General features: G+C 43.3%; 1 protein-coding gene across 5 annotated transcripts in view; it reads right to left on the reverse strand.

Moving 5' to 3' along the window:
* Positions 1 to 26864, reverse strand: part of LOC131887763 (band 7 protein AGAP004871-like) — a 63803-nt gene that overhangs the window by 833 nt on the left and 36106 nt on the right. Inside the window, exons 1-9 of one of the 5 annotated variants that reach the window (XM_059236444.1) lie at positions 12306 to 12792; positions 11867 to 12073; positions 4261 to 4367; positions 3727 to 3799; positions 1273 to 1355; positions 936 to 1195; positions 779 to 857; positions 344 to 445; positions 34 to 226 (exon numbers count right to left, since the gene is read on the reverse strand). In XM_059236444.1, the coding sequence (XP_059092427.1) occupies positions 113 to 226; positions 344 to 445; positions 779 to 857; positions 936 to 1195; positions 1273 to 1355; positions 3727 to 3799; positions 4261 to 4367; positions 11867 to 11897 (849 nt within the window). In that variant the 5' untranslated portion in view covers positions 11898 to 12073; positions 12306 to 12792 and the 3' untranslated portion in view covers positions 34 to 112. Of the gene's footprint in view, positions 1 to 33; positions 227 to 343; positions 446 to 778; positions 858 to 935; positions 1196 to 1272; positions 1356 to 1505; positions 1589 to 3726; positions 3800 to 4260; positions 4368 to 11866; positions 12793 to 22452; positions 22920 to 25342; positions 25933 to 26864 lie in introns of those variants that run through there. The other 4 variants (XM_059236441.1, XM_059236440.1, XM_059236442.1 and 1 more) reach the window with 4 other exon arrangements.

Raw genomic sequence — 26864 nt, forward strand, 5'->3', positions numbered from 1 at the left:
AGTGAATAGTGACGGACGGTAGAGGTCGCTTACCGTGAGTCCGTATATAAATTTTTATTGGGGAGTTCATAGAACCATAATGAACAAGATGGTCGAGGGAGGTCTGTCCACCTTAATCCTTCTTCTTGTTGTCCGAACCCTTGTCCTTGAGGAAATGGGAGATGAAGTCAATTGGAAGCGGGAAAATGATCGTCGAATTCTTCTCCGCCGAAATCGAATTCAAGGTCTGGAAGGTAATTAAATTAATCTGATCAGTGCCTGGAGGCATGGTCGAAAAAAACCAATGGAACCTGATCATGGGGTATCCCAAGCCATTAAAGAAATGATCAGAGTTGGTGATTACCTGTAAATATCGCAGTTGTAGAGCTGAAGAGGATTCCGAAATGATTATGGACGCTTCTTTTAAAGCTTGAGACGCCTTTTGCTCTCCTTCGGCGGCAATCACCTGCAAGATATTTTTTGAACACACTATATTTTTACGAAACAAACTGGATGGGCTTGACTTTGCCACTCGTTCCCTGATGATTTTTTGGAGCTAGGGCCCAAAGGGGGGCTCAAATAACCAGGAAAGCTCTGGCCTTCATTTCGTTTGGGTGATTTCTTGTTGCTGAGAGTGGGGGGCAGAGTTGCTGTACCCAAAGGACACGATATCATTAATCAAAACGGATTAATGGACCGGAAACATAACAACAACAATTAGGACAGCCAACTTTCGTCGAGTAGTTTTTCCTCATCAAGCCATCTTAATCTCTAAATGTCCGTTGAAGTTGAAACTGACCTTAGCTCTGGCTTCTCGAGCGGCCTCAGCCTCGGCAGCCATGGCTCTTTGAAGTTGAACCGGTAGACGAGCATCTTTTCTGTAAAAAGCAAACGGTCACCCTGAAGGTGAACAACCGGAGCAATATTACAATTCTGAATAGAAGGAGGGGTCTTACATTTCCACTCGTTCCACTTTGATACCCCAAGCAGTGGTGGCCTCGTCTAAGACAGTCTGCATGGACCCGGAGATGCTTTCACGGTCACTGAGGATCTCGTGAAGGTTCTTGGTACCCAGGATGTTTCGTAGGGTGGTTTGTGCCAAAAGTCGTGTGGAGTGGTGCGCATTCTCCACATTGGCCACGGACACCGTGGCATTTGACACTCGATAATAGACGACCGCATCCACGGAGACCGTCACAGAATCCTTGGTGAGCACCTGGAAGGTATTAGGGATTACAGGTTAGTCTCTGAATTAGAATGGGCTGATTTTGTTAATAGGGCTAGTTGTTTTACCTCTTGCGGCGGAACACCTAATGTGATTGTACGTAGATCCACTTTCTGATATGATTCGATGCATGGTAATACAAAGAATATACCTGGAATGAAGCGTTTAGTTTGATGTTAGTCCGTTAGTACGTTAGTCCTACAGAGCACTCCGACGTAAATGTTATGGGGGATATTAAGGGTGAGTTTGCCAAAAGTCACGCCATTGTTAGCTGAACTTTGAAGCCACAAAGTGCGAGTACCTCTTGAGGGGGAATGTCAATGACAGTTGTTCTCAGGTCCACCTTGGTGTAGTTGTCAACGCAAGGCATGATAAAGAATATGCCTGGAATACAATTGCAACTCACTCAATTTGGCAACTTCCTTTCCGAAAATATAACATGAGTAACATGAGTATCTGTCCAACTTCCAAATTGTTTGACGACTAGCCTCATCGAGTATGCAAGTGCTATTAAAAGTGCTCATGTCCAGGTACGGCATTGCACGCAAGAGTCAAGTTCTAACACTAATCAGACATCCACAGAGTGGGAGCTAGTTTGATACCAATTATGAAATTTCATTTGGCAAAGTATTTTCGGGACGATTTTTCACCAAATTTCATCCAATGGTAAGCAATTTTCGCGAATTTGTTCCCTGCAATTCCTGGAAATAACCCTCTGAGAATCTACTTTTAACAAGTTATTGGGCGCCAGGGTCGGAAGGATGAACCTTGCCCGGCCAGCAAAGTCGGCCATCTCATCGTCAAACCGTTTCCTAGGGGCAGTGTCAAAGTCCTTACTCGTATCAGTATGTGTCTCTCTCAGTCACTCCCAGCGAATGGGATTCGCTTCTAAAAGTTTCCTTCGGAGAAAGGTCGTAGAGGAGAATCGAACCGGGGGCCTTTGTCATTATAGGAAAGTGAAATCTAAGCCCCTCCTCTATTTCAGGTTAACTTCTGGCACCGGGATTTGAACCCACAGTTCCTGGCGAGAAATTGTTTGCATTGTTCGCTTTGCTTCTTTAACCACTTGGTTACAATTGCTCCTCCTTCTTACGATTACGATTTAATTACATTTACAATCACTTGCCGAAATCGTCCACGAGAAGTAACTTCATGAACCGACAGCAGAGACAATTTCATCCTCCAACCTGCAGTGCAGACTTCTGTTTTTTTCCGAAAAATACAAAACCGAAAAAAGGAAACGAAAAAGGGCCCTTTTTCGGTTTTTAGAAAAATTTCCCAAAAAATCATCGAAGTAGAAGGAAGTGTGTTGGGTACTTCATTGCAACAGTAAAGTCCTTGCCGCTTGAAAGCGCAGGTCATTTTGTCATTCATTTAGTATTGCTTGCTTTGAAATGTAAAGTTAAGATTGCTGACTCCAATAATGCGAGTGAGTTTCTGCTACAACCACACGTTGGTCTCAGACCGTTACGATACCTGGTGCCATATTTGTGTAGTTCTACCCATTTCTAGTTGACTTAGATATGGAGGACCATTTCATCTTTGCCGAAAATTTTCTTGTTTACAAGTCTGCTCCATGCCGTCACCAAAAGCACCGGCAAAAAGGCTGCATTCTTTAAAAGGATCTTGCTTAAATAGCTAAAATTGGCACAATTTCGATCAAAGTGGGAATTAGTTTGACTCCAGTGTGGTACATTGATCTAAGAGCTAATAAATTTTGTTCATATTTCTAAAATCAGACCTGAGGCGAGTTTTTTTAGACGCTCGTACCTCTGCGTTAAGGCTTGGACGTTACCCAGAATACCGGTTAACGTCCAAGTCCCTAACTACGAGGTAAGAGCCCTAAAAACATGTGTATGTATATATATATGTATACATATATGTATATTAAATGTATGCCATGAGTCAGACATAGGACTCGACAAGGAAAGTTAGCTTGGGGAAAAAGGGAGAGTAGAAGTGCTGGGTTTCTTGAGGTTTACTGGCCTGCCTGAGGGTCAATTTGGATTCGACACCGAAACATTTCAAAACTCTCATTTCAACTGCCAGATAGCAGGGTATTAAAACCGAGGAAAAGCGCCCCCCGATGGCCAATTATCGCTAATTTTGGTTATCTTGAATAGAACAAGTCATGTCTTTCCAAAAAGTGCATGATTGATTTTTAGGATAGATTTGCACCCTTCTAAAATAATGCAACAATTCCTTGGCACTTTTTATCGTTGGGAAAGTAATTTCTATCTTATAGAATAGGCTAGTTACACTTATAATTACTTAAATCGGCACGTAATTGCAATTGAAGTATCATAATTGTAATCATAATTACTCCCTATTTCTGCTCTTTACGGGCTGAGCCTTCATTTAGCCAGAACATAGAACGTGGCACGGTGAGTGACTTTTTTCCAAACTGTAGAATTATTTGAATAAACCTTTATGTCTTCAACAATTCAGACTGTCCCACAAAAAATGCGTCATTTTTCACTTCATTTCACTAAATAGGACTGTCAGTATCAATCTATACATACCTGGACCTCTGGATCCTCCGGATAACAATCGACCGAGTCGGAATATGACTGCCCGCTCGTATTCTTGAACAACCTGAAGAACAAAGAAAGCGATTTCAATATTGAACCGACATGGATAGCTCTTCCTGACCCTAAGCAAGATTGACCACAAGGAAAAAGAAATGGACCTTCGGACAGTCAGATTATAAATCAAGTGAAAGCTCGACAGCGAGCAATCACCAGATCGGATTAACCGCCTTGGTCAAGAATTATTTTAGCCTCCCGAGCAAGGTCTCTTTGGTTAACGTGAAAGGCTAGAAAAGTTCATGGATCCCCGTCGGCTGTGAAGTTTCATTTGTTTGTGGTTTTGAATGGAGTTTGTGGCTTTCTTCTTCTTCCTCTCCATTCCTTTCCCAAGGACTAAGTCGTGAAATGGTATGCCTAATTTGAAAAGTTCTTGCTCTCTCAAATTTCTGGAAAATGGCGGGTCTGGAACACCACCAATCCACCTAGCTGAGTCACAAAAGCTACCATAATTCTTCACCCTTGACTTACCTTGAAGCAAACACAGAGGGAGAATGGCAGTGTGACAATCACCAGTCCCCAAGAAATGGCAGTCAGGAGCCAGCCGCACAATCCAATTCCATTGTCTGACTCATCAGCTGGAACAAACACAAAGGGAACAGGGCATTATTTCACTGGAAATAAGAAGCAACTCAACATGGCCCAACAGAGTAGAAACACCATAATACTTAGAAAAAGAAAAAGAGGCCGACGACGATGAGGATAGAACAATTCGCATCTGGTAGGCCTTAGTGGTACGGATGGCCTAATCCGACGAAAAAGAAACTTTTCAGATTTCTCAGACAAGAATTTGCCAGGGAGAAGTTACTTTCCTGGTTCAAGGAGGCAACAATCCACGTTCGTTGGGTATGATGAATGGTAGAAGGAGCAAAAATGTGTCCAAAACTTTTCCTGATATTGATTTTCATAAGATCCTACCTAAGCCAGAAGGCCCCCACATTGAAACATTGGAAATGTTCCAATGCGAAATGAGGTTTCCCAGCAACCCATTCATTGTTGACTAAAGCGTTTTAAATCCTCATGCATATTCAAAGACCAAATGGATACGTTATATTTGTCCAAGTCATTCGGTAACCAATTAAAAGTCACCTAAAATTGAAGTTGAAATTTCTTAATCGATCGAGCTTTGAAAAAAGAAATTGGTACATGGTTAAACGTTTTCAAAATCGTTTAAAGGAAAGACCAAAGTAGTACATTTGACTCATACATTCCTCCACTTTCTGATTAAGCTTCTTCTACATATTGAACCCCGAGTTTCAAAATTAACTATCCTATCAATCAGTGACAAACAGTATGTCTCAACTGCTTCTAAGCAAATATCGATTCACTTGATTTGTTCAAGAATATGTACCCGCACTATTAGTGGTTGACATCTAGGGTGGAACCATGAAGAACTTGTTATGCAGATGAACAACAGCTCCCTTTATTTATTTATTTTTCCGTTTATCATCGAACCATACAAAACTTGATGTATGTGTATGATCCTTGGTGCAGAGGACACTGCAGTATTACGAGCAAGTCTTTCAAAAGTGAACTGAAATTATTCTGAGGGTGTTCCCTGGTTGCTCTCCAACTGGGGAAACGCCAGCAAAAAGCAGTGAAGCATTCATCTATCCAATGGCGCCCCATTTCCTTTACTTAATGCCAACCAGGAGAAGAGAAAGGAAAAAAAAGATGGAAGGAAGGAAGGAATCGCAGTACACTGAAGAACTGCAACGTATCTTTGGAATTCTGAACGGAACATCAGGAAGTCCTCTTTGGAACGGCTTTTGCTAAAGTCTCAATCCATGATCAAGGCCCAAGTCATTTCACTCCTCTGAAGAGGAACAAGGTTGGAGCGTGAGTTCCATTCGTCCGTGTTTGCATGACTTGAATTGTTAATGAAATTCAAACAAATCGAGGCGGGAGACGCCACAAGAATGGAACACTAAAACGCAAGGCCAAGCTCACATGGTTTATTAGTTGGAAAATAACACTCGTTTTCAAGGCTCAAGTTTCGAGGGGATTTCTGAGCTTCTTGGTTTTTGTAAACAGTCAATAGGTCGCTTTGAAAAAAAGGAGTGCTGGCTAATTTCTCTCCAGGCCTATTAGGGAAAGTCATCATGGCTCCAGACTCGCTTCGCCAAATGCTGAAAGAGCCACAATACCCATTCTAGTGAAAGACCTACTGCTGTCCAAGCGGGTCGGTTCCATCTACAATTGGCCTTTAAGATTGCCAACAAGACAAGTGCATTGGAAGGATCAGCAGGGGCCCCGTCACAAGAATGGTGGTCGTCGTCGACGTCCTCCACCACCTTCTGTTCCCTCATCACGTATATATAACTAGAGGTCCTCTACTTATAACAATAGCCTCAAGTTCCACACGAGCCTCAAGGTCCTCTTCACCAATATATACCAACACTATCTGGGCTCGCTCTTTCTCTCTTTCTCATTCCATGGATTGGGTTTCGCCAACCTTAGAGGACTCTTGTGTAAGAAGGGGCGTGCGGCCGTTCCACCACCATTACCAAACTTCACTTGTAACAAGTTTGCTGGCATTGACTTTGGCGGGCCCATTAAACCGCAATGGAATCCCCCAGGGTCCTTGTCTCCATTTAGAACTCCAGTCCATTGTTGTATTTTCCTAGAGGCTCTTTTCAAATGGGCTCCCTTGGGGAACTTTGCCAGTACCTACTGCACGACCTTGGGTGGTTGGAACCTTGCCCCATGCTGAAGAGATCCCAGCAGTTCTCATTTGGATCGCGACAAAAGGAGTTGAACCTTGAGTTGGCAAATCAAATATCAAATTTGCCTCCAGCATTATCGAATACCGATAGAGGAATTATTGCTCTTGACATTGGACCCGTCGACCTTCATCAACCCTTTGAGCTCGATTTGGGGGGCTATTTGAATTAATGATTGCTTATTATTGCTATTCTCACAGAGTATGGATTCGGGCAATGCCTAAGCCAAGGCAACTCGGTTGAAGCAGGTTACACAAGCAATCCTGGAACATGATCGCAGCTTTTTCCAGGGTACGAGCAACATGATGAATGGATCAATCTGAGGTTGGAAGAGCAGGTTCCTTAGTACCTTAGGACGGCTTAATTTGTCGGAAATCGAGGGGGATTTTGAGGAGATTGTTCGAAAAATAGGCTCTGGCAGGTCTCTCTTCGACAACTCCGATTGCCAGGAACTCGCCTCCTCCGGTCCATATATGCTCGTATGTATTGGGGAGCAGGATTGGAACAAACCAAAGAACATCAAACAAGAAACCATTGGGACTTGATGAGAGCAAAAAAGTGCACGTTTCCTCTTTTGAGACACTGGCGAGAGTGGAACATCTCGTGAATGAATGTCTAGGACCGAGCCCTTATGAGAGAATCTTGGGCCCACTTGTCATATGCCTACTGCCTAGAGCCTACATACAACCGAAACGAGGATAGATAGAGTCCTACAATTTTGTATCCTCTCTCAAATTGAACGGACGCCGAGGAATTGGGGTCGAGGGGATCACAAAGAAAGAGTTGGCAGCGATCAGTGTAGGCAACAGAATTGCATGCCTGAAGCTCATTTGTCTTGCCATACGCAGTTCCATTTACTACGCTAATGGCCTTGAGGTGATGAACCAAATTAGGCAAACAAACGCTCGACTGAACTTAGCCAGGATTGAAATTGTAGAACTAAGGTTAACGAATGCAAGGCTAGATTGCCACCTGGTTCCCATTATATGGAAGGCTATATATTAAACCATGGATATTGTAGCAATTTATAGTTATCATTAGCATAAGTCAGTCATATACTTGATTTTCGCTTGACGTTGTCAAAAAGATTCAAGAAAATCTTGTTTAAAATAACGGAATTTTATCACGAGGCTCATTCAGCTGGCACTAAATTTGAAAACGTAGCGAAGCGTGAAATGCCAGTATAAAAAAAGTTATCACTTTTGTTATGAAGAATGATGGTCTATTGAGAACTTGCACTAAATATGATTGGCGCACATATCTTATAAAACGAGATAATTCGTTTAGTGCCACCAATCTGATTTCGGGGAGTTTTAGCCTAAATTGTACCAGCTGCACGTCCGTATTACTAGGAGTAGATTGCCTAACCTCGTTTACCTTGGGACCTAATTAGCCAATTGATTGATCCAGTGAGTGCACACTTAAGAGACGAAAACACCCGCAGTTTTTTTGGCCGACATTTCATTCTTATTTGCCCAAATAAGTTGAAAGGGCATTGATTGTGTCACGCAGAAGTAGGCTGAATAAATCTGTGAAAGTTGAGCATTTGATATGAACAATTTTTAAGACCAGAGGATAGATGAGAAGAGCACGAGTTTATTTTTTATCTAAACCAGCTGCAATGATAACTTCAAGTCTTCTGCCGTTTCATTCAAACTAAAACTTGGAAGTCTGGTTTGAGCTGACTTAAACTCCAATTTGGATTGGGGAGAGACCTCCAAATTTTGGTCCTATTCTGTAGATTGGCGCATTGCGAAAGATGAGCTCTGGCTGTCACCAGTTAAAAGAGAGCCCCCATTCTCCAGACAGGCAATCCTTGTGTAATGAAATCAAGGGGTAAAGTGTGTCACCAAGTTATTAAAAGAAATTTGGTGTTGCGCGACCATTCCAACCTCCAAATTACTACTGTCTTAACAGCTTGGATATTGGATTGAACATTTGTTCTCTTTTTCTATTATTAGATTATGGTCTTGGAAGTCCTTGGCATAGATGGGAACACGGAATGGAAAAAAATAAAAATGGATCATTTCTTCCCCTTCTTTCGCGTAGTAAGGAAGTGAAAAGGGTCTGATCCAGTGATTCCATGTCTCATGTTTCTAATTCAAGGACTTCATGGCGAGATAAATCAGAGAGGCGAGGGTGAACATGCCAAGAAGTAATGGCAGCCTTTAACGGACCCCAGTGCCAGTAACCAAGAAGTAAGAGCGACTTAACTCATCTCCAGAGCTAGTGCGTTCAATAGCTGTTGGAGGGGTTTCCACTCTCTAGAGGTTCTGCTACATTCGTACATTCTCCTCTTCGGAGAAAATCCTCCACCCAAGAATGGTCCAAGACCCGACCGAAGAACGTCCGAAAAAGTTTCTTTCCCCATCACAAACAAATTCCGTGGCTTGGGATCCCAGCAGTGGGTGAGAATGGAACCACACGTCCTGAAGGTCGTGTGGGGATTTGGTTGCAACTGGGTGTAAATCTGAATTCACATTCGGTTCATCAATCACGGGCTTACTAGCCCGAGCTTCTCAATAACTAGCCTTTGGCCTTTGGATAAAGTTGAAGGCGATGGATTATTGAACAGTCGACCTTGGGGCTAGACAATGGTGAAGGTCTACACGGAATCCTTGGGCTTGCCCATTCCAAATTCAAACTTATCCACTTGAGCGCCAAATTGAAGAAGGTAATGTTGAATATGTTCCACGAGCGCTGGGAAGGGATGCCTCCCCAGAGGGTCATCTTTATGGGATTGAGAATGGATTGACGGGCATTGAATGAAGTCAAATCAGGGAACTGGATTGGGCAGAGGGAAGAGTAGCTTCCAGTTCTCTCTTTGATCCATTAATGACATGCCAAAGGGATCAAAGTTAGGAGAATGAGGCAATCAAAGTCATTCCAGAGTCTCATCCCGACGTTTTACTCTCAAGAGCTGATCTCAAAATCACTTGCAATCAGGCGTCCATGATATCTGACCATTTGGAATACTCTTTTTGAAGGTGAAATTTGGGAACCAACGACAGGCATGCCTAGTAATGTCGCTGATGGACTGAAATGCATCAGAAATTGAAACTTGGAACATTTAATCTACGAGCTTGTCGTTCCACTTGGCTGAACTTAATGAGCTATGAAAACTTATCATCTTAGGCCTTAGTCCAAATGTACATATACTTTGAGAGAGAGAGAGAGGCCTCGACTCCGAGATACTGGCACAGCACATTCTTGATCGCCTTTTAACGGATCAGATGTCTAAAAGAACCTTCCAAATTCTTGATGACAAACAACATATATTATCATGGGGCTAAAGCTAAGCTTTCGTTCTTGGATACAACTACTGTACCGTGTGTGTGTGCATAAATCGTTCAAGGAGCGAACAAAGAGACTGGCTTGCCTTCTATCTTTTGGGGTGTGCAAGTCACATCCGATGATTCAACAGTGTCCTTGTCTAGTACAGGATCACTTGTAACATATCGCACGTCCCGTGGATTTCCTGTCCTTGAACGCACCTTGAATATCAATTGAATACTCGCGTGACAAGAACGTTCTCTTGTTTGGGTATCCATTAAGCCTAGTAGTCTTTCTGAAGAACAAAATGGCCACAATTGTCGCTCAAGTGCTTTTATGAGTAAACGTATCCAACCGTACGAACAAACCTGGATCCGATTCAAGCGCGGAACTTTCACTACACGGCTTGGGCAAATTTAGGTCATGAACACCAAAGTTGGGACCCTCGTTGTTTCGTACAATCAAAACGCTCAGTGAGCTGAATCCATTAAAGAAAACAATATAACCCGAATTCGTTGAACAATAATTGCTGTCATTACCAAGTCAAAACCTCTGTCCCTGCCAAAGCACAAAAAGTCTTTGTCATGCGGACAAAGACGGGCAGCAAAACATTCATAACGATCTTGACGGGCGGGTTTACGTCAGGGTACTAGCGAAAACAGACAACCATCTCCACCGACACATGATTAATTGATGATGGAGATAGTCCGCGAAAGTAGTGACATGCACGCACAATGCATGCATGTAGGCAAACTAGTGAGTAAGTCAGTGAGTCAGGAACCAACCAACCAACCAGTCAACCACCCACCCAACCAACCCCGTTGGTTCACTCGTTCAGTCTTTTCGGCCACAACAACAGTTTGGCGTCCGTTTCTTTCGTTGGTTGGTTGGTTCGTCGCAAAGGTGAAGCAATGCATGATGACCTACATTAGTTAGTTGGAGTCACAACCGAGTGGGCAAGAAACGACCGGGGACACGAAGGGAGCGAATGAGGGGGAGTGGCAAGCTGGCACTCTCCATAACCGGGCTATTGTTATGCCATATTGGTTTCGCCGTCAACAATCACCGAGACATATGTCAAGCTCCTTTTAGTCGCAGTTCATTAGGCGAACGGTACTTCCTTCCCTTCTTCTCGGATCAGCATGCGAACCATAGATTTTGGAACACGACCCACACCGATCGGAGCCTGGCTCTGACCAGACAAGGGGTGAGGGGAGCCCAATCCGATTGAACTTGATTCCTTCTCGTTCAACCAGCCGAAAATTTAGCCCAAAGTTCCCCGATGCTTCTCGTCCTTCCTTAAGCTCATTGTTTGCCATGGTCATATATCAGAATTTTCTTCGTTTCTGGCCCAGCCGAACGAAAAAAAGATTGAATGCTTCACTTCCATTGAATTTGATAGATGGTGAGAAGAATTGGGTTAGTAAACTTGTGGGGGAAATGCAAGGAATGTGGTCCACCATGGATGATCTCAAGTTCCCCCGACCGGAATACCGGAATTGTTCTGACCCAGTCAATCACAGCCATTCCGAAGAGCAAGTCGCAAGTCACCAATGCAGAAACCGTAAATCAATCAAGCCATGTGTCTCGGAAAAAAATATGAATTGAGCGAGTACCAAATATCATGCATGCACGAGGTCCCTCGAGCATTCCAGACGCCATATGCAAAGCTATCCGTCCTTCTTGAGAAGATTTGGGGAGGAAATTGGATTTGCTCCAAGAGCTACTAGAATAACGCCCCCCTTCCAAAAGAAACGAACTATCAAGTGCGCCGCTCGCTACCCCTTCAAAAGAACCCTTGTGTTTTGACAGAGGGTGGCTGGTATTTGGTTCACGCCAAATATATTTGAAAATAAGCTTGGCATTCAGCCTCATGGGGATGTGTGGGTTCACCGCGAAGGATAACCCTTTGGTTATGTTATGCCCTTCCGCTGTAGGGTTGTCGGACTCATAGGCACATAGTACATGGAATCATGTCAAAACACAATTCGTTTGTTGGTTCATATCCATAACCGGAACACGAGAATGAAGTGCTTAGCCACGTTGAATTCATGAAAGTGATGCATTTTAAATGAACTCACTCGTTGAGCTGCCTCGATCCTCTCCAATCATGATAGTCACCGTGCACTAGGACTGACTGATGTCTGGGGACCTAGGAACAGTCTAGTAGGGATGCCATTTCAAAGCGTGTTGCCGTCCGTCAATTGCACTGGCCAAACCAGGAATTGGGAGTTCATCTTGACCACCACTTCAGGCTCAATGGAGTGACAAATGTCCACTGCAAGACCCTAAAAAACATGCTCTCCCATTGCAACAGTCGAGTATTCGAACACAGGAAGGGGGGGTCACTTTTCGTAGAAGGGTGGATTCGAGGCCAAAGGAGTATCAAATCCACTTGGGAGGAATCTTGGTTGGACTCTCTTTTTTTCTTGCAATTGTTCATCTGACCACTTTGCCCAGAATCATTAGGGAAGAGACACATTTATCACATAACTAATAGGGGGTAGCAGGCATCATTACGTGAACGAAGAAGCCCAGGGTGGTTTTCCCGAAGGGGGCGCAGAATCCGGAGAATCAGGGCGGTGTCCCCAGATTCTTAAATGGACGTTGGACACGACACCCTCGACAACACGACAAATGATAGCCTGGCGATTTGTCGTCAATTCTCTGGCTCACCCTGGCACATGACACATGAAGAAGCACACTGCACTTCTTGGGCTGGCAGCTGGTTGGAATGCTGAAATGGATCAGCATCTGATCACAGGCGAGCAGCAAACCAGTTAGTTAGTGATGAGCACAGGCGAGTTTGTTGTTGTTGACACACCAGAAACGAACGAAACCGCTCCTCGCTCGCCGCTGTACTCGCACCTACTCCTCGCACAACCTTGAAAGCATGACTGACCTCGAGGGGAAAGATCCTCAAAAATCTGCAAAACGCTATGCTGCAGAGGAAAATGTTTAAGTTTCTCCCCACATTGAGGGGTTTCGCCGATTGTCCAAAGCGTGTTCCAGAGCAAGGGAACACTGCCAGTAGTCGAAGTCGTCGAAATAGTAGGAGTAGTAGTAGTAGTACGGGTAGGAACGTACGAACGAACGTTTGTTACATGAAAGAGAGAACGAACGGAAAGGGGGCTCTGAACCATGCAGTAGTATTGCAATGTCCTGGACGTGCCCTCTCAGCTCATGCCTGAAGAAGCAGCCTCTTCTGGGAATCCCCCCACTTGGACTGTTTTTCTTCAAATGGGACGCTCGCGTTTCGGAGAGCAAACGAGAAAAGTCCTCTCCCGATGTAGAAACCCAATGAGGAGGAGCACTGAGCGGGCTCTTTCTTTCTCTCGCTCTCTCTCTATCCCATTCTCACTCTCCTCACTCTCTCACTCGGGTTTCTTAACGCTATGCAGTATTGTTATGCACTATTCAGCTCTGTCTCAATGTGAATTTTCGAGTCTTGGGATTCAACATGGGGATAACAAGAGGAATCTATGCGGATATCCCCGTCAGAGGTAAAATTAGGAAATTGGGAATGTTATGTATGTGCAAAAAAATATCCTCTATAGGTGTGTAACTGTCTAAAGGTAGGAAGTGTGAATCGTGCTCCTTCAGTGACAGCAGAGGTATTAAGATCCTCCATTCAGCCTTTGAGAGCTCTACTCGAAATATTTCTGCTTGAGGGAACAAATTTGACCGCCCTTTCCGGCAATTCGAAGACAACCCTTCCAAGAATGACAGAATTGAAACTGGTTTCAAAAAATCCAATAACAGTTTGTTACACACTCTCTCTAGCGGGAATCGAAATAAATATCTCACTCTGAACCACAGGAGAGGGACATTGAAAGGGGTTTCATTCCCGGCCATTTTTTTGCTGGAGCAGCTTATCCTTTTGTTCTTTGGCAGTTCAGGGAACCAAAAGAAGGGCCAAGTTCCCTGGTTTCCCTGGCCTCTATTGCGACCATTGGAACCACCAAAATTGGGGAAATCGCATGAAGCCTACTTTTGAGATTAACACAATTCGTACCCCAACCGAAAAAAAATGGAGACAAAAGGAAGACCTTTCCATGAGATGAGGTTGCGACACAATTTCTTTTCCTACGTTTTTATATATAAATTCCAACTAGAGCTGCCGTGGGTTGAAGGCTGTCAGGGGGTGATGGTGGAGGCTTAATGGCCTGGACCAGGACGAAATTGCATTGCCTTCAGGTCCACATCACATCAGTCTGAGAGTGTTTTCGAGGACAAGAAGAACGAACTTCTGGCGCCGTCTTCATCCCAAATCAAATCTTCCTCCAGGGGTTCATTCCCGGGTGGTGTTCCCAATGCGTTCCCATCAGACAAGGTTGATGAGGAAGATTGTTTGGGTAGCTTCCCACTTCTTGGCCTGATTGCCTTCATGCCATCGACGTCACCACTTAACAACGATATCAGCATTCTTTCGCGGATCCCAAGAAAGGAAGACGGTCAACCCAAGACGGGCGCAATTCCTCCCTCCCTCCTTTCCTCCCTTCAACCATGGACCACGCACATGGATCCCTCCCTCAAAGTAAAAATTCCTTCTATTCAGCTTCCAAATTAACCCCTCCAACTATATCTCTGAAGTTGGCGCTCCAGAAGATCCTTGTTTTTGCATCAAAATCTAGGCCATCTTGGGCGATGATGAGGACTATAGCGGCACAGGGGTTGGCTCCGAATCAGGGTGGATGATCCGGGGGCTTTCACCCTGATTATGAGTCGACGATGACGCGACGACCACGAAGGAGAGGAAGAAAGATGAAACCGCCACAATCGACTCCCCTCGTTTTCATTGGTTATGATTGCCTGGGGATGTTCATAATCTTGTACAGTCATTAGACTCAATAAATAAACCATTACCGCTCACAACAACGGCAATATCGGGCGAGATTGCTCCCTCATCTAAAACTAAATCAGAGCTTTAACCATTGATACATTCCTAACGAGATATTTGCCTGCGATTTATTTGCTTTGGCTTTCAAAGCAAAGCATTTTTGGCCTTTTTGGGTAAAAGAAATATCTCATCCCTGGTAGCTCCTAGATTTTTTTTTAGGCCAATGGTGGATTTTTAGCAGACTGATTGTTTCCTATAAAATCCAAGTATTACCAGATTTCCGTTCCAATCCTTGATCCGTCTTATGAATAAGGTTTCTAATTTTGTTGATTATCTGAAAAAAAAAACCTCAAAAAAGACTTTTTCCTCTCTTTTAAGCTCCTTAGCAGGGGAAGTAGTGGTCAAGTTAAAGAAAACTTCTAATGATTAACCCTTTTCCTGTGCAAAGCACCCGTCAAAAAGTTCAATCTTTAATTGTGGGCCATTTCCGGGCGATTGATGGTGGTTGACATCACAAAATGTCTTATATCCCATTATATTCGAAAGTTATGCACTACCTACATAAAGTGGTGAAGACTTACGTGTGCATGCTGGGACTTTCCTCCAAAGATCCGAAGCCTTTTCCGTCACTTCATCAATGCACCCTCTATTATTTGACTCGTACCTAGGTTGAGGATTAACTTGAGCGGGCTGCACAATGGACATGTTTCACTGCTCTCAATTCTGATTTCCAATGGAAATTGGCACTGAAGACTCTTCAAATCGGAAATAAACGACGAAGTCACGCTTGTCAAACTTGGTCGCTTTGGCCAATCGGGCATCCCCCACACTACCTCTCAAGCATCTCATGAATGCATTTAAATCATCCGTCCACATTTGTCACCGAGTGAGTTGGACCTAACACGTGCACTTGGGAAATGATTCGTCGTCATTCGTGATCAGAGGGAGTAACTATTTGTAACTGGCAATCATGATGAATGTTGTTGGCCTTTATTGCTATATCGGCTTGACCGCTATTGTTCCTCCCCACTAGCACAGGACCACCTTGCAATCTTGACGGGGTCTCTTTTTGAGGGTGGTGGGTGATTATTGGCGTTATCAAGCACCACTGACTACCAGTCAACTGTACCACTATGGTCCAATGAGAACACTTGAACGCCAACCCTCTGAATAGTCAAGAAGAGTCTGCTTTGAAGAACGACCACGAGCTCCCGATCCATATGAACTACTGCTTCTACCTCAAACGTCTCAAACGGAAGACCGACTTCTTTTTCGGCTCTCCATTCCCAGATATCGGGGTTGATCAGGGTTCGAATAAAATGTCGCCCTTAATTTACTCAGCCCGGATGGTTCCCGAGTTCAAAACCGAACGGCCGCTATTGATGGGTGTTGAAGGTGTGAATGATGTGATCCCTTAAATAAGAGCTTAATCCGTGGTTCGGGAACCCTGAGTGGTTAAACCACCCCAAATGGAAAGAAAAGAAGACGGAATCCTCTACCTCCCCTTTTCCGTCTCTGTCTTCTAAGAGCTACTCCTCCTCGATCCCTCCCCTTTTCTCGAGTCCCAGGTCCTTTCTCTTTGGCTCGTGTTCCCACTATCATTGAAGAGCCTGAAGAGACAAAAGGGAACAACAACAGTTTCGCAGTTATGATGATTTTAGTAGGATGGAGCGAACGAGTATAGGTACTAATAAACATACAGTATGTGAGAGGCGCATTAATAATTGCCACCCTGGACTTTATTAAAGGTAATGATTGTAATGGCCAAACAAGAGACATAAACGTCCCAACGAGTAATTGAGAGCTATGGATCTCAAATAGTAGAAAAGAGTATAGTCTCCTATGTCGGGAGGGGAAGATCGGGGGGAAGGTAGTCAAGGAAGAAGTGGTGGTGTAAAGTGAAACCGTGAACCCATTGTAGCATGAATTACAAAGGTGTGAAAGGGGGTGGGAGAGAGAGAGAAAGAGAAAGACCCCACCCTAACTGTTTTCTTCACAAGACTTGCAACTTCAAGGGACCATTTGATATTCCACTTCAAGTTTCCTGGATCTGGGCTTTTATGATCAAATTTTTGTGGATCCAGCAGTCTCGGGTCCCAACATCCCCCTCTTGACACAACCTGGCCGCCCATTCGTTCTGTTTTATTTGACTCTAAACGAAAACCTGATTTGACAAGGAAATGGAATTTCCAAGTCCCCACTTAAAGAGGGACAGTGGAGCGAAAAGATTCTATTGATTGAGGATCGTAATTCTAGAAAAGCAGCAACGACTTCGAGTGAAGGGTACTTGTGGCATCGGTTCCTTTGACAAGAATGTAAGAGAATTGATGTAGCGCCATTCAGTTCAACCTGATTCTTGTGGGTTTTTTTTCTCTCCAAGCTTTGATACCTCTTGAAAAGAGGGGTATGGACGGTCAAGCGAGTTTCGGAACTGGGAGGGTCCGAATCTTGCCTAAAATGAAGGTGACGAGTAATACCTTATCCCTCTTATCCCATGGGTCAATGGGTAAATGGGCCAGCAATTTGAAGCATTTACCACCTCTTTCATGTCACGCCAGCCATGAATATGACCGAGTTCCACGTCCATAAGCCAAGGTTAAATCTGCTCAAGCTCACGCGTTCTTTCCATACCGGTCGTCCAGTTGAGAATGCATTGTTGCAAAATGGTACAAAGGCCACTGCTCAACTACTCATTCTTATTGTTATCGTCGTGAAAGTCGCGACATGCAAATGTCGAGCATGATATCCTTGCTTGTGTTCCCACTTTCCAATAGTGGGGTGGTGCAGATTCTGCACTCGGTACATGCAAACACTACGGGAACCACACGGGTATGTACGATTACAAGAAATTTTGCAGATGTACATCCTACAACACCACAAGAAGTTGCTCTCTAGTTCGCCTCACAAAAGCCATAAATATCTAGAGAAAAACATTCTCTCAAGACGTCCTCCTCTCCGGCCCAAAACGACCAAAAGACCACAACCCCCTCTCTTCTCGTTTCATCTCACACAAACAACCCACTGGTCTGTTTTTGTTTAAGTGAATCCAAATCTCATGGAATATTCCAACTCCTTTAATATCCAAACCCATAAATTCAACATAAGTCACGATATTGAGTAACTCAGGGACGATAATGCTGAGAAAAGGGGAACGTCCGCCCCAAAATTATCTGGCAAACCAAGTGTCCCACGTATATCCGCAACATTGAACCGAATGAGGTCTAAGGGCGGATATAGGGAGGAGAGGGGAAGGTATCCTCCATACTAATGCCTGCACATACTGTACATACACTCTCCTGTCCTCTCTTCTTTGCACCCCAGGGGTATATTTAACCTAGTCTTGAAAGGTATTGAAGGTGTCTCTGCAATGGTAAAATATTGGGACCATATTCTCCCTTGGACAATTATGGAAGACTCCCATGAACAAATGGAACAGCTGTGGAACAAGAGCAATATTTACCAATTTCATGAGGTATGACTCTTCATTAACCCAAATACAACGTGGGGTGATTTCCAACACTGTTTTAACTTTCTAATTTCCAATGTTCCTCCATTCAAGCTTGAGAGTTCATGCTTTTCTCTTCTTTTTAGCCCTGGAACAAGTTTGGTGCGCGCTTAAATGAAAAATGACAGGCATGATGTGGAACAAGCCATTAGGAGTTGGCCACATGATGGATAATGTGGGCATTCCAAGCATGATTATTTGTTCATGAGGTCAGCAGCAGGATGCAACAATACCACTCGCACAATCATAAAGCAGAAACTCTTTCAACGAGAAATGAAGACAAAGACTGGAAATTGGATTGGACCAAGGCCAGGAAAGCGTGGATCGAGGATGGAGGATGGAACCAGGAGTTGTTCCAATAACCCTGCAAAGCGAGGCCAGATAGGGGGAGATGACTTTCATAAGAAAGTTCTTCTTGGCCATTGGTACGATAAAATTTGAGAGATGGAGGAAATGAGTGGCAATTTAGACTCATCAATCTTGCCCGAACAATTAGGTGCCACTTTCCTCGATTGGATCAAATCTGGAGGAAGAGAGATCTTTTGCTCGGTCTCAAAGGGTTGAAAGGTTGTTTTTTCCCCTTATTCCTGGATAACATTGTCAATGCACCTCGTACAGGTTCAATTTCATATCTCATTTCGAAGGGGCGGGGAAAATATGCGCGTGTAAAAGCCACATTTGTTCATATTTTCGTGGATGAAATGGGAGTTTATGAGTTGAAAATAGGAAACTGTATGTTTTCCTAAAAGAAATATTTTCTTGTTATTCTTTGTATGCTGGTTTATTAACCACCACAGCGAACGACATCCCCACTATTGCTGAATGAGGAAGTTTGAACTTTACCTATCTGACGCTCTGGAATCTTGCTCTGCTCATAATGTAGTTCAAGTCTGAATCAAAACCTGCTAACGGATGTATTCCCTACAAATATTTGAGGGCAGCAAATTGAACAACAAGGAGCCCGAGCAAGAAAAAAAAGAGGACTCTATTTTTCAAACCAACGTGAATTTTCAAGGGCTTGAAGGTGCTCTCAAATCGAACATTAAGCCTCTACGGTCACTAGAATTGACCCTAAATCCTGGGTTGGGACAAAGCTTATGGATTCTACTGAATTCATCTATCTAATTTACTGAGCAATTGAAGTCCAACTGAGCCAAGCGTGTCTGAACAATCAACTGGAGATGATAAAGTCGATTGCTCAGCCATCTTTATCAATATGCTTAAGTAAAAACAATCATTCACAAGGTAAGCACCTGTCGACAATGCAAAATTTGCAACTTGAATTGTAGCTTAAAAGCTAACCAATGAAAAAATTCGATTCCGGTTCAAGCACCAGCTATGTGCCGGTGACATAGTTCATGTTTTTATTTTTTGCCTTAACACTTCCTCAACATCAAGTTTTACGAACCCCATGATTTTAGGCTAGGGAATAATTTTAACAAATCATAGTTAAAGTTTTTGCATTTTTCTCCCTTGTGAATGAAAAACTAGATTGTTATTTCATAATATGTGCCTTTTTTTGAAGTGTTCAAAAAATTGAGCACTCTTGCTTACTCCCATTGAAAAATATTGATCACCACATCTACAATACAGCTATTTCGAACATTGGAGGATCACATTTGAATAAATAATCTGTGATTCAATTGTGTATCTTCGATTTTGGCTAGTGATATACAAAATATGTCCACTTTCATTTCCTTAGACATTCAGAACATTGAGACTGGAGCTTAAAAGTTGTCAACTTGACAAAGTTAACAAGGGTATCATGGTGTTCACCCCAAGAGAAAGACACATTCCAAGGTATGAAAAGAGGGAAACGCTTATGTTAGAGGGTAGATGGCAACGAATGTGGAAACGAAGAAGATCTTAACTGACCCCCGGAGGACAAATCTGAACTCGTTTTCGACCCTAAACCAAGTACATAGGGGTTCCACACTGCATCAAACACTGAGAGGAAAATGTAGCATCGGGCGGGTGTATTTCATATTCGTTTTTGAACAAATTAATCTTCATTTAATGGTTTTTGAGGCTATGTTTATCAAGCAAAAATTTTTTTTACCAAATCAACTAAGTTAGTAGGTGAGTTGTTAGCGACATTACACACACCCAAAGACTAATGTTCTACCATGAGTGTTAGTACATTAAGCCTGCATCTTGGTGTTCCAGAATGGGCCCCAAATTAACCATGACAACAAGTTGTATGTAAATCGCAATATAGATTTTATAATTTATTAAGCATTTTTTATTTAAAGCAAACATTATTTGGTTGTATTGAGAACAATCAACTCACATATGATGCATAAAGCTAGGAGATTACACGAAAATCATGACTAATCTTAATTGAATTATGTAAAGGTATTGAACAAAGAGAACCCCATTCCGCGGTTTTGAATCGTCTAGACTTTGAAACGCAGTATGTATATTGTGTACCTGCATTTTAAACCAATAGAGGATGTCTTTTTCAGATGAACACAGACCTTCGATTGGATTTTCTTTTCACGGTATTCAACTCGCTTTCTTTAACATTGGAAACAACTCACCATTGTACCCTCCTTATACTTTTCTTACAATGACAGAAGATTTCCATCAGTGAAGACTGGAGAGAGCCAAAATTGGGTAAGGGTTAAGGATGAACAAGTGCCTCTGGTCATATGAATAACAAATATGGTCGTTGTTCGTTGGCTCGCCAAGTGCCTCATGTGCCAAAGTCAAAAGTCCAAGCATCAGATAAGATGGACCCAAAGCCAGCCAAGGATTGCTGAGAACTACCCACCCCTCAACTACTACGATACTACTAGCCCACAGGATTGATGGTGGGTCTATGGAGCGTTCCTATGTGGGAATAAAAAGGAGACAGCTCTAAAATGGAACACATGGGATAGATGTAGGGTAGGTTGGTTGGTTGGTTGGTTGGCTGGTAGACTGGTTGTCGCTTCTCTTCATCGCAATGAAGTGAGATGCGAGACGGTTATGGAAAAGAGGGAGGAAATGGCGTTTTTTCCGAGAGAAGCATAAAAGCATGATGAAGAAGCACAGTCAGATAAGTTTCCTGTTCGCTCACTCAGTCAGACTCGAGGAGACATTTTCAGACGTTTGATAGCTCATGTTCCACAAAGCTTTACCGGAACCATGGCCATCAACATGGGACGGAGGCTAACCATTTGAGTATTGACTTGTAGTGGAAGTTAGGAGAGAGAGAATGAATGTCGGAGTTTGATGAATTTCTGATGAGTGTTCTCAAAAATTATAGCATTATTATAAAAACTGTATTCAAGCATGATTTTCAAGGTGGGAAGACTTTCCATTCAAAGGCTATTCTGTGTTGAATGTCTAGTGGAAATCCCGATAATCCTCGTTTCGCCTAATCCCTAGTGACTATTAAGGTGCAATGGGACGATTCTACAAAGAGAGATAACCTCGAAATGGCTGAAGAAACCGTCTGAAGGTCTGTATTGTATTAGAGATCTGTCTATTCAGATATTCAGTTGATTAAGTGCGACGAAGCTGGTGTCGCTGGAAACGTACCATGGTAAAGAGTCGCAAGGATCGAGACTAGGAAACGATTTATCTACATTGGATATGAATCTCATGCATAAAATCCTCTCTTAGTCGTTGCCGTTTACTCTGCTGTGGGATGTGATGTGGGATATGGGGGGCCCATGTAAGGCTTACTTACTGCCATAACCTTTTCTTTCTCTCGAGCATTGATTATTTGTGGAACACTCTAGTCCCACCTTGAGGGTCGGGACCTCCAATTTCGAATCGAGATCTTGGTTTGTTCAATAGATAGTTTCAACCGTTTGCGACCCAATTGAATAGGATTCCAATTTCCTTTCATTTTTTTCCTCTATCCCAACTTGTTCTCCGGTTATTGAGAGATTCACAAAGGGGAATGGCACATTTTTGTTCCAATAACATTATCCCGTTGGTATTAGGATAAGAAAAATTCTCAGAGTGGACGGTTCTTAACTTGGTTTATATAACGAACCCTATTAATACGAAACTTTTCAAAACCTGCATCTTCCACCGCTTGCAATGATTTAGATCTCTATCAAAAGGCATTTACCTTCAGTAATTGTGCCGCAAAGTTTACCAATCTGCAAGCTCGGATGGGTCCAAAAATGGACCCCCACCACACACAGCCTAGTGTTTGCCGCAAGCTTGCCAGAATCTTCCTCGTCCGACAGTGTAGTATGTTTAGCAATTAAAGCAACCTTTCTCTCCCACCTCAAGACAGCCCTAAGACTTGCCAAGTGTGCTAAATGGCCAAACCTGAGGATAACTTGAGACGAGGCGCATGATCTTTACTTTACTTCACTTACCCATGGGTCCCGTTGAAACCATGGATTTTCGTCGCAGATCAACCTCACTGGGACGTTTCAGTCGAGACATGGTGTATCACAGGAATATTCCAGTCCAGTATGAATTTATACACGAGTGGTTTGCATTCAAGTGAGATGGGCCACAACACTCAAGCTGTGCTCGGCCTTGGTTTAGTCTTGCCAAATCACATGTTCCATGTTGAGATGTCACCGATCAAAAGTTGGAAACACCTCAGGGCACAAAATATACTTTGAGGAGTTTGGGAAGGTCCTAGTCTCATGGGAGAGAGACGGCACAATCGCATTACCGTAAGCTGGTCTCTGAATGAAATTCTCCTTCGAGAGCACTCCATCCAATCATTTGGAAAGGCCCTCAACAAAACGATTGGAACGCTAACAAGCGCCAGCCCAATTCTTTTCACACACTGGGAACACGAGCTGGGGATTTAGTGAACTCTTCTTAGAATTGTTGATTATGCTGATGATGACATGGGTTCATCTCAAACGCGAGCTAGAGCTAACCACATCCTCGACTAACTTGGATAGAAAAGAAGCCTGCGAAGTCATGATCTCGGCCTGAAAGGCCCACTGAAAGAGCCTACCAACTATACCAACGCTGTCTTTTCCCTCGAAGTCGTTGGTTGCCGTCTTTCACAGAATAAAAGAAGCGCAGAACGAAATCCGTGCCATTGCATGTGTACTCTTCCATTGGTCCAGGGGTGGTGGATCCAACGTGTGTGCCAAAGACAACGTCCTGACACTGTTTAAAAAAAAACAAAGAACCCAAAGGTGCAACTACTTTCACAATCAATTGGGAATGGACGAATATGCTCGGAAGTATGATCCACCGAAGCGGAAAAAAATTCCATTTTAAACAGTGGTGGTGCATAACAAATCAGAAGTCAGAGAGCAGGAAAAGGACGAGTTCCTCTTCGGGTTGGTGGGTTGGTTTGGTAGGTTTCCTTTTTCCCATCTCCCTCCTTGCCACTCTCGTTGAGATGTCCCTGGTGTTCCACCAAGTCATTCCTCGCATTCTTTAGTTACAGGCCATCACCCTAGTGGTAGTGCCATATTGGGCAAGGCGCTCCAATCTCTCTGATCTTGCCAAGGTGTCACTGATGGGACCTGATTTGCTAACCCAGATCGATATACAAGGAAAAGGTCGCAATAGCGTCAATCATCATGTTTGCATTAGCACCACTCTTTAAGGCTCTTCCCATCCCCAAAGAAAGGGGTCATGACGTCCAACAGAGCTCTAGCTTTGCAATGAATGAAATCCTTCATATTTTGCTTCTACGTAAATACATGTTAATTCTCAAGAATCGATGGACTTGGTCTTCACTCTTCAATTAAAAAAAACCTTCGGTATGGAAACCTTCCAGAGACAAGTAGGCACCTTCGACATTTTCTGCTGACACATTGCATGCGAATGGCATAATGGATGATTGTGTGCCAAGGCATACTAGATTCACATCCATTTTATCAAGATGACAGGTATCAGGAGATTCCATTCGACCTCTTAAGGACGAACCACATCCTCATACAATGCGAATGGGTACACCTACATACATATATCGGACTTTAAAGCGAATTGTTTGCTAATATCCCAATCATGTTCGGTAAAAATGATGCTGGAGATGACGTGGTGGGGAGAAGATCAAGGGCCAAGGCCACGGTCATGCTGTCGGAATGACCTTGTCTTACAAGAGGGAATAGTCATTATCCATTTGCGCGAGACAAAGCCGCTGCCTTGAATGGCAAGCTTGCTTTCCTTCTCATCCTCCTCTTCGTACTGACAGGCCTCTCTGAAAACGAATCAATCTTTTCACAGAGAGCCTCAGACCGAGGGTTCGAGGCTCATTTGAGCTTTTATTGCATAGCACCAAAATGCTATATCGTAAAAGTTCTACTAGATTCAGCTGGATGCAAGAACAAGAAAGGACAGCCTTTATCTTAGCTGAGTTCAGGAGGAAAACCTCATCTCATTATTTGGATGCAAGTTATGGAACCCCAAAACGGCACATCTAGATCTTTCTCCTCTTCTTCTTCTTCTTCTTCTTCTTTGCAATAAGAGTGCTGGTTGTTTAGTTTTCCTCTGTGAACATGGGCCTCTTGTTCTTATTTCTTTGAAGATGTGGAGCGCTCCACTGATTCATAAAGATTCTTGTTTCTTTTTTTTCTTCTTGTTTCTTTCAAGGTCCTTCTAGCTAAAGGAGGAAATACGGCCGGTCCCAGATTGGAGAGCCTTAAATTTACAGCACTCGGCCTCTGGGGCCAAAATGAGTCCAAAGAAGACCAGAACGTGCCCCAAGTGTTTGGCCACGAACCACTAGAAAATGGACGGGTTTGCTTGGGCCTAGAGTGAACATTTGGGAAACATTGCCTTTCCTTCAAACGAGACTGACTGCAGGTCACCAAAATTACATGTTTTGATTTTCAGTATGATCAAAACTGAGGATCTAAAGTTACGCCCTCTCAAAGAGGAGTAAATGATAATACACATAATGCATAAGTTAGCCCTTTTGTAATCAATTACCACCAGAAAAAGGTTACCCAATTAATTTAGTGTATAATTATGAGGGGAGACTTGAGGGCGCATAACTTTAGACTCAGTCATTTGATTGAGTTAAAAGATTATCAAAAAGTGCCCTGGGACCATTTCTTTATTGAATAAGAACAGGAATGCGTTGTCCCTAGCATCCCCGTCCATTTGTCAGTGGGTCATGGCTTGGCTTACTTGGTGAGTTCACCCAGTGAGGTTGTTCTTTTTTTCCCAACCTATCCTCCTCATAAACTGCAACGTTAGCAGAGAAGAGGGTCATCCCCCAAGCCAGTGATCTATTTGGGGCAGCCCAACCAACCACTCATAAAACAAAGAAATTGGTCCTACCTCCAATTACACCGACATTTCCGCTTATACTGCCGTTGTGCATGCCGTTCTGCTTCGATTCCGTGACCAAAAGGCTTTGTCGTTGCTGGTTGCTGTGTTGTTGGAAGTACTTCTTTGTTTGGGATATGCCACCCAAGACCGCCTCTTTAGCTTCGTCTGCCAAAGATGGGCGGGACGCCTTAGGTCTGTGTCGTGGACCTGACCGGTTGCCGTTAGAGGGAGAATCAACAGCGACAATTGGCGGAGGAGGAGTGAACGAAGGCGATGGGGGCTGGTATACAACGCCACCACCAGCTGGGGGCATTACTGGGATTGGCGGAGGGCCTGCTTGGCTGGTTACGGGATTCGAGATTACGTTCACTGGTAGGGTCACTGGAATATGGCCTTCGTCCGCTTGGATAATAAAAGATGGTGGGGGCGCGTGCTGAATCTGTCGCGGTTGAATTGGGTAATGTTGGTGTTGTGGTTGGTGTTGTTGCTGTTGATGGTGATGTTGCTGCTGATATTGAGGATCTTGACCTTGATGTGGATTCTTGCCACCCTCTAGTTGATGTGGTTGCATAGTTAACCGAACCGATTATTTGATTATCCTGAAAGAAGACAAAAAACCTCCGTTATACTTTTGTTATCACTCGGTCAGATATTGCGAGACAAGTTTCTGTAATTGCATTATATAACGCACATATATATATATGTTCAACTCTGGCCCATGTTCGGGTTGAGTTTCGCCATACAAACCGGTGGCTGGTTACATCTGAGGGTATGGACCACTGAGATTCAATGGTCCAAATCCCCATATGTAGGCGAAGTGGAGCTTCAAATGTGACTTGATTTTTAGTTGCATACTAAGTTGGAAACTATATTTCCCTCATTTGCAATATCTTTTAAAGATTTTTGTCGCATTAACTATACAAGTGGAACCAATAAACAGTACTGGTAACTAATGTTGTAAAGGAGAGACCAAAGCAAAAATGTCCAATTACAAGAACCGTCTAATCAGAGCGAAGCTCATCTGCGTCATAACGCATTTTTATTTCGAACCAGAACTATGCAACAAATCAGACTTTTCGAATTTGGATCGAATTCAGCAACCTACTCGTAGTTAGTGCCTACTTGCTTGAAGGATTACAAAAACCTTTTGATCATGCTTGAAGATAGGTTCTATGTGAGGGCTTTCCATTTCCACAATTGTGCGATTTTTAGAGTTTCAAGAGAACTCAACAAGTAGTTTGGAACTGATAGGAGTCTCAAGTCGTTATGAGCCAATTCTAATGAGTAATGATCGTGACATTTTTTTGTTCTTTACCTTGAACCCTTCTTGTATCGAAAAGACTCACTTGCGTGTCGTTTTTTGAACCATATGTGGTCCCAGGACTCGAGTCTGAGTCTTGTTTTACCATTTAAAAGACTCGTGACACTGAAAAATTTTTAGAGCCTTGCAAAACACATCTGATAAACCCTAGGGTTCTATTGAGTAACATTTGAATTTCAGTATTACATAACATAAATATTTCGCACATTC

The sequence above is a fragment of the Tigriopus californicus genome, chromosome 10 (genome assembly GCF_007210705.1).
Source record: "Tigriopus californicus strain San Diego chromosome 10, Tcal_SD_v2.1, whole genome shotgun sequence".
NCBI lineage: Eukaryota > Metazoa > Arthropoda > Copepoda > Harpacticoida > Harpacticidae > Tigriopus > Tigriopus californicus.